The following is a 13,349-nucleotide window of genomic DNA, read 5'->3' as shown; positions in this document are numbered from 1 at the left end:
ACCGTCCAAGGGTGGTCGTGCACATCTTTACATTTCCCATGTCGCCTCGTAAAGCCATTAAAAAATCAATAGAAGTGACTTTTTAGTGAATTTTCTATCCAAAACCCAATCAAAATGCCCAAAACTTGATACGCCAATTGAATGCCAGCTAGCTGTATGTGATTGGTCGGAGATTTGGACAGTACTCGCGTGTATGTGCGCACGCAGCTGTATATGCATGCACTAGCACTATGTTTGAAATATGGCACGTCACGTAATATACCATAACTTTTACAGGTGACTAAAACTGTATCTCCCTTTATCTCTTTTCACTGTATACAATTAGCCCTACAGGTATTTAAGCAAATCCTTATCATTTGCTTAAATCTAAAACACGCTGAATAACACTAAGAAAATTGCACATATAGTTCTTTCACAATACACAGAAGAGCAACATTAAAACGTTCATATTTCGTTTTTGGATTTAGTTTGCAAGATTCTTTATATGAGTTCGTGTGTTGAAGCATATTCTGTTGTATCTGGGGAGAGTCGCTTTCTTTTTGTGCCTTATAATGTAACACACTCACCGGTAAAATTTCCACTTTTTTTTCTTATTTTTATTTTCCTAAAATTTTCGTTGCGTCTTGCAAACTTTTTAATAGTTTTGACATAAGAAAAAAGTGGAAATTTTACCGGTGAGTGTGTTATATTATAAGGCACAAAAAGAAAATGACTCTCCTCAGACACAACAAAAAACGTACATAGATATGCAAATTACAATATCACAATATTACCTTATATAGTAAGATATATGTACATGCGAACGTGTAGATACGAGTGCACAATAATATGTATTGCAACATGCATATGTTTATGGCTGCACCCTCACAACTACCTTAATAGCCACACCGTGGTCAGTTGCAACGCACTCCTTAACTCTCACTCCGTACATTGGGTGCCTGTTACAGGTAAAATATAACATCTTACTTTGTCCCATTAACCTAGAAGTAAATACAGCTAACGTCACATACATTCATGCCTTTTCTTATCATTAAATTCAATGATGCATTTAAAAGAATTACGTCAAGAAAATTATCCACAAACGAGTACTGCTTCGATGCACAGAACGTGAGCTCACGAAATTGTATAACCTCCGGCTTCAGATATGCTTTAGAAAGCGATATGCCTTTCAGTTCGATAAAATAAGTACCAGTAAAGTACTGGGATCATTGTAATCGACCTAACCCCAAATCCAAAAATTGCTGGCCTTGTGCCAAAATTTAAAACCAAATATTCTTTTCTTTCCTACTCTAGCCACAAGGCCCGAAATTTTGGGGGAGGGAGCCAATCGATTAGATCGAACCCAGTACGTGACTGGTACTTAATTTATCGACCCCAAAAAGATGAGATGTATAGTCGACCTCGGCGGAACTTGAACTCAGAACTTAAAGACAGACGAAATGCCGTTAAGCATTTAGCTCGGCATGCTAACGTTTCTTATTTCTTTACTGCTCACAAGGGGCTAAACACAGAGGGGACAAACAAGGACAGAGAAACGGATTAAGTCGATTATATCGACCCCATTGCGTAACTGGTTCTTATTTAATCGACCCCGAAAGGATGAAAGGCAGAAGTCGACCTCGGCGGAATTTGAACTCAGAACGTAATGGTAGACGAAATACCTATTTCTTTACTACCCACAAGGGGCATTACGCCCGGCGTGCTAACGTTTCTGCCAGCTCACCGCCTTTTTTAGAAATACCTAAATCTTTACTACCCACAAGTGGCTAAATACAGAGCGGACAAACAAGGACAGACAAAGGGATTAAGTCGATTATATCGACCCCAGTGCGTAACTGATACTCAATTTATCGACCCCGAAAGGACGAAAGGCAAAGTCGACCTCGGAGGAATTAGAACTCAGAACGTAACGGCAGGCGAAATACGGCTACACATTTCGCCCGGCGTGCAAACGTTTCTGCCAGCTCGCCGCCTTCCAAATATTACCATGCTTCCAACAGTCATTTATATTCCACGTTATTTATAACCACGTGACGTGGGCCATTTGAGAGATATTGTTTGGGCAAGGACATAGTATTGTGTTGGTCACGTGATGCGAACCACTAACCTTAGGTTCTTGTATCTTGTATTATCTCCATTATATTAATGGCGCTCTCGTCGTCACAATGGGATAAGACAAAAGGATTAGAAACAAGAACCGAAGGGTTTATGGGTTTATCAAGGGTTTTCGTCACTGATCCATATATCTAAACAATCGTGGGAAACAAACCGACGCCCATTTGTTGTCGATGTAACATAAGGCCTTCAGATACGTCACAGATAGTCTGCGAATAACTAACCGACACAGAAAAGCTACCTCCTCATTTGTAATCGTGAATGAGTACACACATACATACCATTACACAGAAACACACACATTTCGTTTACACAGGCACACATGTAAACAAATACACACACAGACACTTATAAACAGCAGCGTATTGGAACACATGGAGACAATTACATTATATATATTGACGCAGACAAGTACACATAAAACAACATGGCTAGCATATGCGTAGTGGACTCCAAGCCACATTTTATGTTATTTGATGCCAGAAATGTTGTAAACAATAATATTACTTGTTGTTTTTGTTATTGTTTTTTCGCTTACTTCAATACTCAGGATAACTATCTACCTATTTAGCCAGTTATTTTCTTTCTGGCTAGCTGTCTATGCTTTCTGGCAAGCTGTCTCTGAAGCTATTACGATATCCAACGACCTCAAGACGTAAATACGCTGACAGCTACAATCACGAGTTAAAATACACAGTCACTCGAACAGACAAACACGAATCATTCAATAATATATTCGTTGGCGAACAAGACAAACATAAAACATCATAGCATTCAGATTCACACAGAGTAATAATAATAATATAGACGTTTCATTGGACGGCGACAAAGCTGATTAGCTTTTATGAAATAAGTTTTATGAAATGTTTTTTTTTTTGTGTACTTTGTACTTTTACAACTTTCCTACTGTGCTTCAAATACTTAATAATTATATTCATTCTTTCAAGTTTTGCAGTGACAGAAGGCAACTAGGATCTTTTCGGTTTGAACGGCAGTTTTTTAGCGGTGTCATATGAAATTGTTACCCATAATTATGACCCTAGTATCGATCTATTGCATTTCAATCTGTTTTAGGGTTAGGGCTAGTGGTGGGGGGAAGGGTATCCTTTTTTTCTTCAAAAATGTAAATAAACCCAATCTGTTTCTTAAATGAGGGACATATTCATACGGCACAGAATATGTTCACTTCAATAGACGTCATTGATTTGTTGAAATTACAGAAATTGAAGGAAAAAAACAACAAATATCTTAGAAACTATAGAATTTTCTCGATAAAGCCAAGAGAAAAAGATGTTTTATAAACGCATTCTACCAGTATACGAAGTTTAAAAGTGTTTAGTTACGTGGAAATTATTTTAAAAAACTGCCGTTCAAACCGAAAAGATCCGGCAACTATAATGCTTTTACATAGTTTGTAGGTTATTTTCAAAATTATCTCCAAATGAAAGTTTTTGAGATAATGAACAACATGTTTAGCATTACAGAACTTTTAGCAACATGGGGGTCTACTCTCACAAATGAAACATATATGGATTCAGGCTGTCCCCAGGGGTATTTTTATCCTACTCTGTCTAGCGACCAGCGGCGCAATTTTGGACCACACCTTTTGACGAGCAAAATGTAAACTAAAAGTATGAATGCTAACTTAGAAGGATAGAAAGCAAACAAGCTAGATATTATTTGGAAAATATTGTTTTGATTCTCGATGTTCTGCGTGTATTTGGTGATTTATAATCGGTTTGACAATATACATCAGCATGCATCAACAAATTATTTACCGATTTCTATAAACAAAAGTCATCACTCTTGCTTCGGTCATTGACTCGGAGGTAGCTTGGACTGAAGAGACGCAACTAAATCGAAACACCGGAATGTCTCAAAGGCTCACTGCGTCAATGAATTTGAAGAAGTTGCTCTCCTAAGACGAAATACAGCAGTTCGGGTTTGCCGGGATAAGATGCTTCTGAATAGCAAGTTTGTTATTGATCAAATCCTTTTCTCTCTGGACGTTAGAAAAGTTGTACTTATCGATATCAATCTAGAAAGAAGGAAAAACAAGTTCGGAGGTGCAGAGAAAGGATAGGCTTTGAAAATTTCAAAAGCCAGCTTGACAAAATTTTTAGTCCATTTTTGTATTTAGTTTACAAGATCTTTGATGTGAATTCGTGTATTGAAACAAATCGTGTTGTGTCTTGGGAGGATTATTACACCAATAATACATGCGCTGGTACAATATCTCTCCTTTATTGTTATTCAATTCGTTAAATAGGTGACCAATCTTTAGATTCCAGCAAAATGGTGAGTAAGGTTTGTGTGGAGTTTTGGCTCGACATGATCGGATGAAGTTTCACACAGAACAAATCCCTAAAAATGCTCCAGAAAATCGATGGAATTTCGACAGTCAAATTCTCGCATGATACATTTTATTTACGCAAATTAAGAGTTATTGATTTTATTCTCATATATTTTTTTAAAAACTATTTAGAAATATTGAATTTCTAAATGTCTCAAAGAGACATGAGCGGTGGTGGAGCGATAGAGTGATTGTATAATGTCAACCTAACGTGACAGTCCCGTAAAGGGAATTACACCACCGCTATATAGCCCTAGGAAACATCGATGCTTCCTGTCGGCTTTGACACATTTCCTGTGTCCTTATATTTGCAAAGGGGAAGCAAGCACCCCCGCCAGCTGGGACTAGCAGCCTGAAGACATGCATGTTTCTGGGTCTTGCCCGTCGATGCTTCCTAGGGCTATATAGCGGTGGTGTAATTCCCTTTACGAGACTGTCACGTTATGTTGACATTATACGACCACTCTTTTTTTTTAAACGTTTTCTTAAATTTCTTAAACTGAAGGCCCAGATCAAAAGTCCCTCCTGAAAGGATACTAATATACTCCTTCTTTCCAGGTTCTCGGGTGTGATATGATGGATATTTGCTTGTCGCTATTACCTCTATCTATTAATTAGATGCTCTGTTATTGACCTGTATGCGAGAAATTCTAGACTTGAACGCTATTATCTACGTTTTATAGGATCAGCAGGTACATATTTTCTAATCTTGAAAACAGCATGCAACTTTGATTGGAAAGAAAACGTGAAATTTGAAGGTCAGAGATCTGAGTACCACTAAGGAGAATCGGAGTTGGGGTATGTTCTGATCTTTGCAGGTTTTTCATGCGTTTCATTCAGGTAATCAGTAACGGTATTCGAAGTCTGTCCAAAGGACGTTTACTTATTGATCTTTCATATGATCACAATAGTTGAGGAAAGAACATGGTTGATTATATTGACCTTAGTACTTCACTGGTACTTTATTTTATCGATCTCGAATGATGAAAGGTTAAGTTTATCCTGGGAGGTTTCATAGAATATATATATATATATATATTACATAAATCAAGCCATTGTGAAGGCACGTGGCTTAGTGGTTAGGGCCATTCGGCTCATGATCGTAAGGTCGTGAGTTCAATTCCCGGCGGCGCGTTGTGTCCTTGAGCAAGACACTTTATTTCACGATGCTCCAGTCCATTCAGTTGGCAAAAATGAGTTGTACCTGTATTTCAAAGGGCCAGCCTTGTCACACACAGTGTCACGCTGAATCTCCCCGAAAACTACGTTCAGGGTACCTGTGTTTGTGGAGTTCTCAGCCACTTGCACGTTAATTTCACGAGCAAACTGTTCCGTTGATCGTATCAGCTGATCGTATCGCAACCGACGGAGTGCTCCTTTACATCAAGCCATTGATACAGAATCGAATTCATAGGCCAACTTATGTCTTAAGCGTATAACACTAGTGGTGCCCTCTCGACCCTTCTATCGTCCAAATGACAAGATATTAAGACCCAATATGTACTGAATGTAAAAGAATAGGTTATATGTTGAGTTTTCTAAGTCAAACATGTTAAATACATTTTCTTATTATCTTATCATCAGTTTCTTCCAGAGGTTGCGGCCACACTGAAGCATCGTCAGTAACAACTTAAACAAGAAAGTGTAGTTATGGGCCCATCAGGCTTCTACTGTGCCACCCTGCTCTTTACCTTTTTATAATTTTATTTATTCAACACTACATAGAAGTAAGCAAAACGAGAAAATTATTTATTTACAACTTAGAGAAACAGGAAAAGATGCAGCTGTTTAATACTTCTTCTAAGGTTCCTGATCCACCTGCTCCATTTACTTAATGGTAAATCCTTATATTTCTTTAATGGTTAATCCGGGTCTGGTGTGATGGGAGAAGTGCTGAAACCAACCCATTTAATCTCTACCCGCATCACCTTTCCTCCCTCACACAGAACATGCATAGTTGCTTCTAGAATCATGTCGCTACCCTGTTATGTAATACGTATACATAAAGTCAATATCTTCTCTTCATTCGTCATCCCTTCGCTCATTAAGCACTCTGTTAAGTTGACGCCTTTCTATCCGAACACTAATCTTCTCCTCTTTGTTTATTCTCTATTCTTTTACATTCTCCTCTTGTAAAAGGAGTGTGAAAGGCCCTCATTTTCTGCTAACCATATCTTACACACAAACACACACAACTATTCTCACACTCGCACACACTCTTTCACTACACTCTCTCACACATACATACTCACTCACATATACTCATACATCACACAGAGGAAGAAGTTGATTTTGTATTGAATTCTCTGCAAGAGAAAACTTTTGTGTTTTCGGCATTAGGCAGTGTCATGTGACTAATTTGACACACGTTTTCTTCTTATGACCGCCTCTCACCACCATTCTGTTTTGTCTTTTTTTGTTTATGCTTTAGTTTTGTGCTTTTTTTTCTGGTTTTCCTTTGTTTACTTTTCATGTTTTGCCGCCACAGTTCTCCATTACAGTACTGTATACTGGGGCGTATGATAAAGCATAAAGAGATGCTGGTGTGGGTTATCCAAGTTTGTGAGTAAGAGGAAACCGAGCAAAGGGGGCTGAGGACCTGGGATTGGTGAACAAAATTTGAAATGAGTGAATGTTTGGTAAAATTTCGTTTAAACAATTCTAGGTTAATTATCAGGGGTGGTATTGGCGCTGAGAAGAAGGGGCTGCTTTCCTAAAGAGAGAGAGAGGAAAATTTGATCAACGTTATTTTCGTTGTTCAAACCCAAATAACCCCTAATTAAGGAAACTATGATCAAAGTTATTCAAGTAGGAACAGCCCTTTTTATTCTGCAGGAAATAGGGTCAACATTTACTACAAGGATTGGTCAGTTATGGTTGGCAAACTCTTGACCATAGATTTATCCAATCTTTTCTGACCTGTGGCTAAAAACCCAATAAATTTATATGTATTTTTCTGGAATTGATCAAGCTGAGATAAATATTAAATGCGTAGAATGTGGAATAGTATCAAGTGCTCATTTCTTTACGAGTCAGGCAATGTGGCCGGTGAAACATCCATAGTAACACTCCAGGAGCAATTTTGCACAGTAAGCTTTCGGAGCGCGTGGGACCATGGGTTGTCAGTTCTATGTCATTTACCCATTAAGGGGAAAGAGAGATTCAAGGCGTTGGAACACGATAACGGCCCCTTCCATAAACTTTGAGATGCTGGAAGTGAGAACGATACGACGATGGTTTTCAGTGTTAAATGGGTTTCTCTTCTTGAGAATGGAACATACTATAGAGTGATTCCGAAGACGGGGTTGCGTTCCTTAACAGAGAAAGACTGAAGAAGTTTGTTAAGATAGGAACCAGATCTGCTTGAGCAGATTCATGTTAATTTATTTAAAAGACATTTACGATTAAAATTTTATTTTGTTGGTTTCGAAAATAAAGAAGAAAAATAAAGCAGGAAGCAGGTGACACACACACACATAAACACACAGGAAAACAAGCACGCGCACACAGAGAGAAATATTTTTAAATAAAAGGTAAAATGATATGGAGTTTCCAATCGTTGTTGTTGTAATGTTGCGTAATTTGTGAGAAGTTCTGATAAAACTCCGTCCAGATGACAAGATGTACTTTTATGCTGGTTTCATGTTGAAACTGATATTTTTCAGGCTTATTTTTATGTAGAATATTCATTCTGGGTTATTCACGTCTTGTAACATACAACGATTCAAATTCAATACGGTTGTTTCCTGGGTAAATTTATTCAAGACTAGCAGTATCGCCCGGCGTTGCTCGGGTTCGTTTCGACCCTTTAGAATTGAAATTTTTGAAAAGTAAAAACTTTGCATTATGTGGCTTGTTATTCTCTTTAAGTGAACATTTTTCTGGTTGAAATACACCGAAAAATGGCGACACAGCAGTCAAAAAATCGTAAAAAATAGGGATTTTCAAAGGAAAAAAAGCACCTTTTTATGTAAATACTTTTTGGTGTGAACATGGTCCGATTTGAATTTTTTCTTCTACGGAAGGAAGAGCAAGCCTTCTTCTATCATACTCTCAATTTTGGTCAACTTGCGCCGCAGGGTCTCGGATGAGATAGTGTTAGTTGAAGGCTACCAAACCCGCCATACACAGACAACTTCAGCTTTATATATAGAGAGATTATACATGTATGTTCGTCTAGTTACTTCTTGATGCACCATATGAGATATCGTATGTAAGCTTATATACCCAATATGTGTGTGTGTGTGTGTGTGTGCGTACGTGCATGTAAGTAAGTATGTATGTACACATGTATGTTTATACATACACATGTATGCGCGTGTCTGTGTGCGTATGTATGCGTGTGTCTGTGTGCGCATGTGTGAGTGCGTGAATGTGTGTATGTGTGTGTGTAGCCTTTAATCCAGTTAAGATATCTTGGCCTGATGGGTAGCCGGCGATATACACCTCGTTTCAATTTTACCACTTCTGAGGTTCCACTTGTCATGTAACATATGTAGCTCGGAATTCTCCTACTCCATTCCGTAACTATTGTTTTTTTTTTTTAACGCAGGTCACCCACCTGGAATTATATAAAAAGAACTATTTTCCTGCTCATCGTTCTCCGAAGAAAAATAATCCGCAACATTCCGTTTGAATAAACCACTATTGTTCCTGAAAGTTGTGTTTTTATATTACTACGGATTGCTCGAAGCTAACTTCCTTCCTACACCTCGATCCCCAGACCTTACATATATATATATATATATATATATATATATATATATATATATATATGTGTGTGTGTTGTGTGTGTGGTTGTGGTGTGTGTGTGTGTGTGTGTAAAATGTAAGATATATAAATGCGTATATATATATATATATATATAATATTACATATATATATAATATATATATATTATATATATATATTATATATATATATATATATATATATATATATATATATATGTTATATATAAGAATGAATGTTTTTATATATAATGAACGTGAAATACAGGAAGGGACGAACACGGAACACAGACAAATCATTCGAAGCCTTCAATCTTCAGTCAGACACCGAATCATCATAGCAATTTCGGCTGTTCAATTCTGAATTTGCTCCAACTCTGCCAGCCCCAAGAAAAAAACTAAGCTGTAAGCATTAGATTTCTTGGTAGAAGACAGGAATGTGAACGCACAAGACGGATGTAAATACAAGAGACGAAAACGAAATTGAAAACAGTAATGAATAAACAAAATATATATAACGGTGGTTGTCATACGACTTTAGACCAAATGAGACAAAACCAAACAACATAGCAGCTGGCGTAGAAAAATTACCGTTTCGGTAGCGGGGACACATGTTGGTCAAGATACGATGGCCAACAGAATGGTTAAGAATCAGCAGGTCGCAGGAGAGAGAGAGAAGAGAGACAGAGAGGAGGAATCAAAGAGGGTGGAAGGCAGGGGACAGAATCAGTGACCAAGAGAAAAGGAGAAAGAAGGATTAAGGAGGATGGAGGAAGAGGGGGAAGAATCGGAGGGCGCCAAAATAGTTTGGTGAAGAAGCAATGGCGGGTAGGAAAGACAGTGTGTATAGAAGTCGTGCAGGGTTTAAAATTGGACAACAAACGGGGGGGGGGTGCACGTAACGCCGCAATAATATAAGAATGAATGTTTTTATATATAATGAACGTGAAATACAGGAAGGGACGAACACGGAACACAGACAAATCATTCGAAGCCTTCAATCTTCAGTCAGACACCGAATCATCATAGCAAATTTCGGCTGTTCAATTCTGATATTTGCTCCTACTCGGCCAGATGCATATATACATATCAATTTATGTATGCCTGTTTTATGTTTGTCGTTCTGACACTTGATATCCGGCGTTAGTTTGTTTACGCCCTCGTAATTTTTGGGTTGGACAAGAAATCAATAGAATATGTGCCAAACTTAACAAACAAAAAAGAATCTACTGCGGTCGATGTGTTCGACTAAAGCCCTCAGAGATATTCAGTCGCATGGTCACAGTTCAATAACTAAAACAATTAAAAAATAACTGATGCAAATTATATTTATATACACATAGGCGCAGGAGTGGCTGTGTGGTAAGTAGCTCGCTTACCAGCCACATGGTTCCGGGTTCAGTCCCACTGCGTGGCACCTTGAGCAAGTGTCTTCTACTATAGTCTCAGGCCGATCAAAACCTTGGTAGATGGAAACTGAAAGAAGCCTGTCGTATATGTTTGTGTGTCTGTGTTTGTTCCCACCACATCGCTTGACAACCGATGTTGGTGTTTACGTCCCCGTATTCTGGCGCTTCGGCAAAAGAGACCGATAGAATAAGTCCTGGGGTCGATCTGTTCGACTGAAGGCGGTGCTCCAGCATGGCCACAGCCAAATGACTGAAGCAAATAAAAGAACATAAATAACTAAATACTCACTACTATCAAGTACCAGTAGTACTTACTACACTTTCTCTCTCACTCTCTCTCTCTCTCTATCTATCTATCTACCTATCTATCTACCTATCTATCTTTCTCTCTCTCCCTCACTTTCTGTCTCGTTCTCTTTCCATCTTCCCTGCCACTTACTCTCCGTGCACATATCTATTTATTCATCTACCCATTCATCCACCCGTTGTTTTATCCGTCCATTCACTCATACTCACATTCACTTCTCCGCATCATTTACACCCCAGAACCATTCACCAGTCTTTTACTATCCACCCCCTCTCCTCCCGTACCACCCACAATCCATCCCTCCATCGGAGCCATTCACTCCTCTGCGTCTTTCAACATTCTTCACCATCTTTCCTGACATGTCATTCTTCTCGCATCGCCATCCATCCTTCCTCTCTCCATTCCTTAACATCATCCCTTCCTCCGCAATATTTCCCCTTCTATATCATCCATCCGCCGTTCTCACTCTTTCTCTTGTCCCGCAACATCCACCCTTCCATACCCCATCTCGTCCTCTACATCGTTCATTCCTCCGCGCCACCCATCCTTCCACACTATTTATTCCTCGGCCCCATTCATCCTACAACTTCACCCCCCCCTCCACACACGATTTCCCCCACCCTACGACATCCCGTCATCTACTGTCAACTCATCCGCTCATCCATTCATTTACTCATTTAATACTCTATAAATCCTTTCATCTGGCACTTTATCTCTGTGTGTGTGTCTCTATCTGTCTGTCTGTCTCATTCCCCTTACAAATAGAGAGGTATAAATGTAGATTGACTTGTAAAAACAAAAGAAAACTGACAGACAGATAGATAGATAGATAAATAGATAGATAGATAGATAATAGATAGATAGATAGATAGATAGATAGATAGATAGATAGATAGATAGATAGATAGATAGATAGATAGATAGATAGATAAAAAAAAGATAGATATGTTTCTTTTTTAACCACACAGGGCTGCACACAGACGGGATTGGATAGATAGATAGATAGATAGATAGATAGATAGATAGATAGATAGATAGATAGATAGATAGATAGATAGATAGAAAGACAGGCAGAAAGAGGGACAGACATACGTACATACATACAGACAGACATACAGGTAGACAAAAAACAGACAGACAGATAGATAGATAGATAGATAGATAGATAGATAGATAGATAGATAGATAGATAGATAGATAGATAGAAAGAAAGATAGAAAATTAGATAGATAAATAGACAGACAGAAAAACACACAGACAGACAGACAGACAGAGGCAGACAAGTGGACTGCTAGACAAACAAACAGATACAGCGAAAAAAATAATCAAATATGTAGGTTGTCAGATTGTCAGATTAAACAAGGTTAACTCTTAATTTCTGCATAATTTATTACCTAATTTTACATCTAAATATATCCTCTAATTTCTAAATTGAACTAATTTTATCCGAGTTAGTTACAGGGAATATCGGTTTCAAATTTTGACACAAGGCCAGCGATTTCTGGGGAGGTGCGTAAGTCGATTACATCGACCTCAGTGCTCAACTGGTGCTTATTTCATCGACCCCAAAAGGATAAAAGGCAAAGTCGACCTCAGCGGAGTATGAACTCAGAACATAAGGACTGACGAAATGCTGCTAAGCATTTCGCCCGACGTGCTAACGATTCTGCCGGCTCACCGCCTTAACTGTAATAATCTTTTCTATTATAAGCACAAAGCCTGAAAATTCGGTGAAGGGGATTAGTCGATTAGATCGACCCTAGTGCTCGACTGGTACTTATTTTATCGACCCTAAAAGGATGAAAGGCAAAGCTGACCCCGGCAGAGCTGAAACTCACAACGTAAAGACGGACGAAATGCCGCTAAGCATTTCACCCGGCGTGCTAACGATTCTGCCGTTTCACCGCCTTAAATAATAATAATAATGTTTAAAACTTTGGCATAAGTCCAGCAATTTTAGAGGGAGAAGAATTGTCGATTATAACGACACAAGTTCTTGACTGGTATTTTATTTTAACAACCTCGGGAGAATAAAAGGCAATGATCCATGACTAATACAAATTAAAGACAAAAAGATAATTTGCGTTGTCTTCATATATTTCTTTAAATATTCAGTTTGGTTTGTTTATCGGTGGTTGAAACGGGTCACCTCTTCAGAAACGGGAGCAAGTTTTAGCTAGAAATATGACAGCAGCGAAAAGACACGCCCAATAATTTTTTAATCTATAAAATCGCCAACAAAAAAAAAAAAACATTAAAAGATAAAAGTAATGGAAATTAAACAGATATAATTGTAAATATAGAGAATTATAATTGGGCAAGAATAAACGAAAGTGTAGTGAACGTGCAAATTTAAATATCAACAAGAGCACTCGGAGAGCGCAAACTTCTGCCAAGGCAACACCAAAGTCCTCTCAACGATTAGTCAAAGATGA

The 13,349-nt window shown here is 38.3% G+C and overlaps 1 protein-coding gene across 1 annotated transcript in view; it reads left to right on the top strand.

Moving 5' to 3' along the window:
* LOC115212291 (dorsal-ventral patterning tolloid-like protein 1) overlaps window positions 1-2,886 on the top strand; it is a 38,614-nt gene extending 35,728 nt beyond the window's left edge. Inside the window, exon 9 of the mRNA XM_029781133.2 lies at window positions 2,710-2,886. Coding sequence (XP_029636993.2) covers window positions 2,710-2,886 — 177 coding nt within the window. The remainder of the gene's footprint in view (window positions 1-2,709) is intronic.
* The last annotated feature ends 10,463 nt before the right edge of the window (window positions 2,887-13,349 follow it).

The sequence above is a fragment of the Octopus sinensis genome, linkage group LG5 (genome assembly GCF_006345805.1).
Source record: "Octopus sinensis linkage group LG5, ASM634580v1, whole genome shotgun sequence".
Lineage (NCBI taxonomy): Eukaryota > Metazoa > Mollusca > Cephalopoda > Octopoda > Octopodidae > Octopus > Octopus sinensis.
This window is presented reverse-complemented; position numbering and strand designations above follow the sequence as displayed.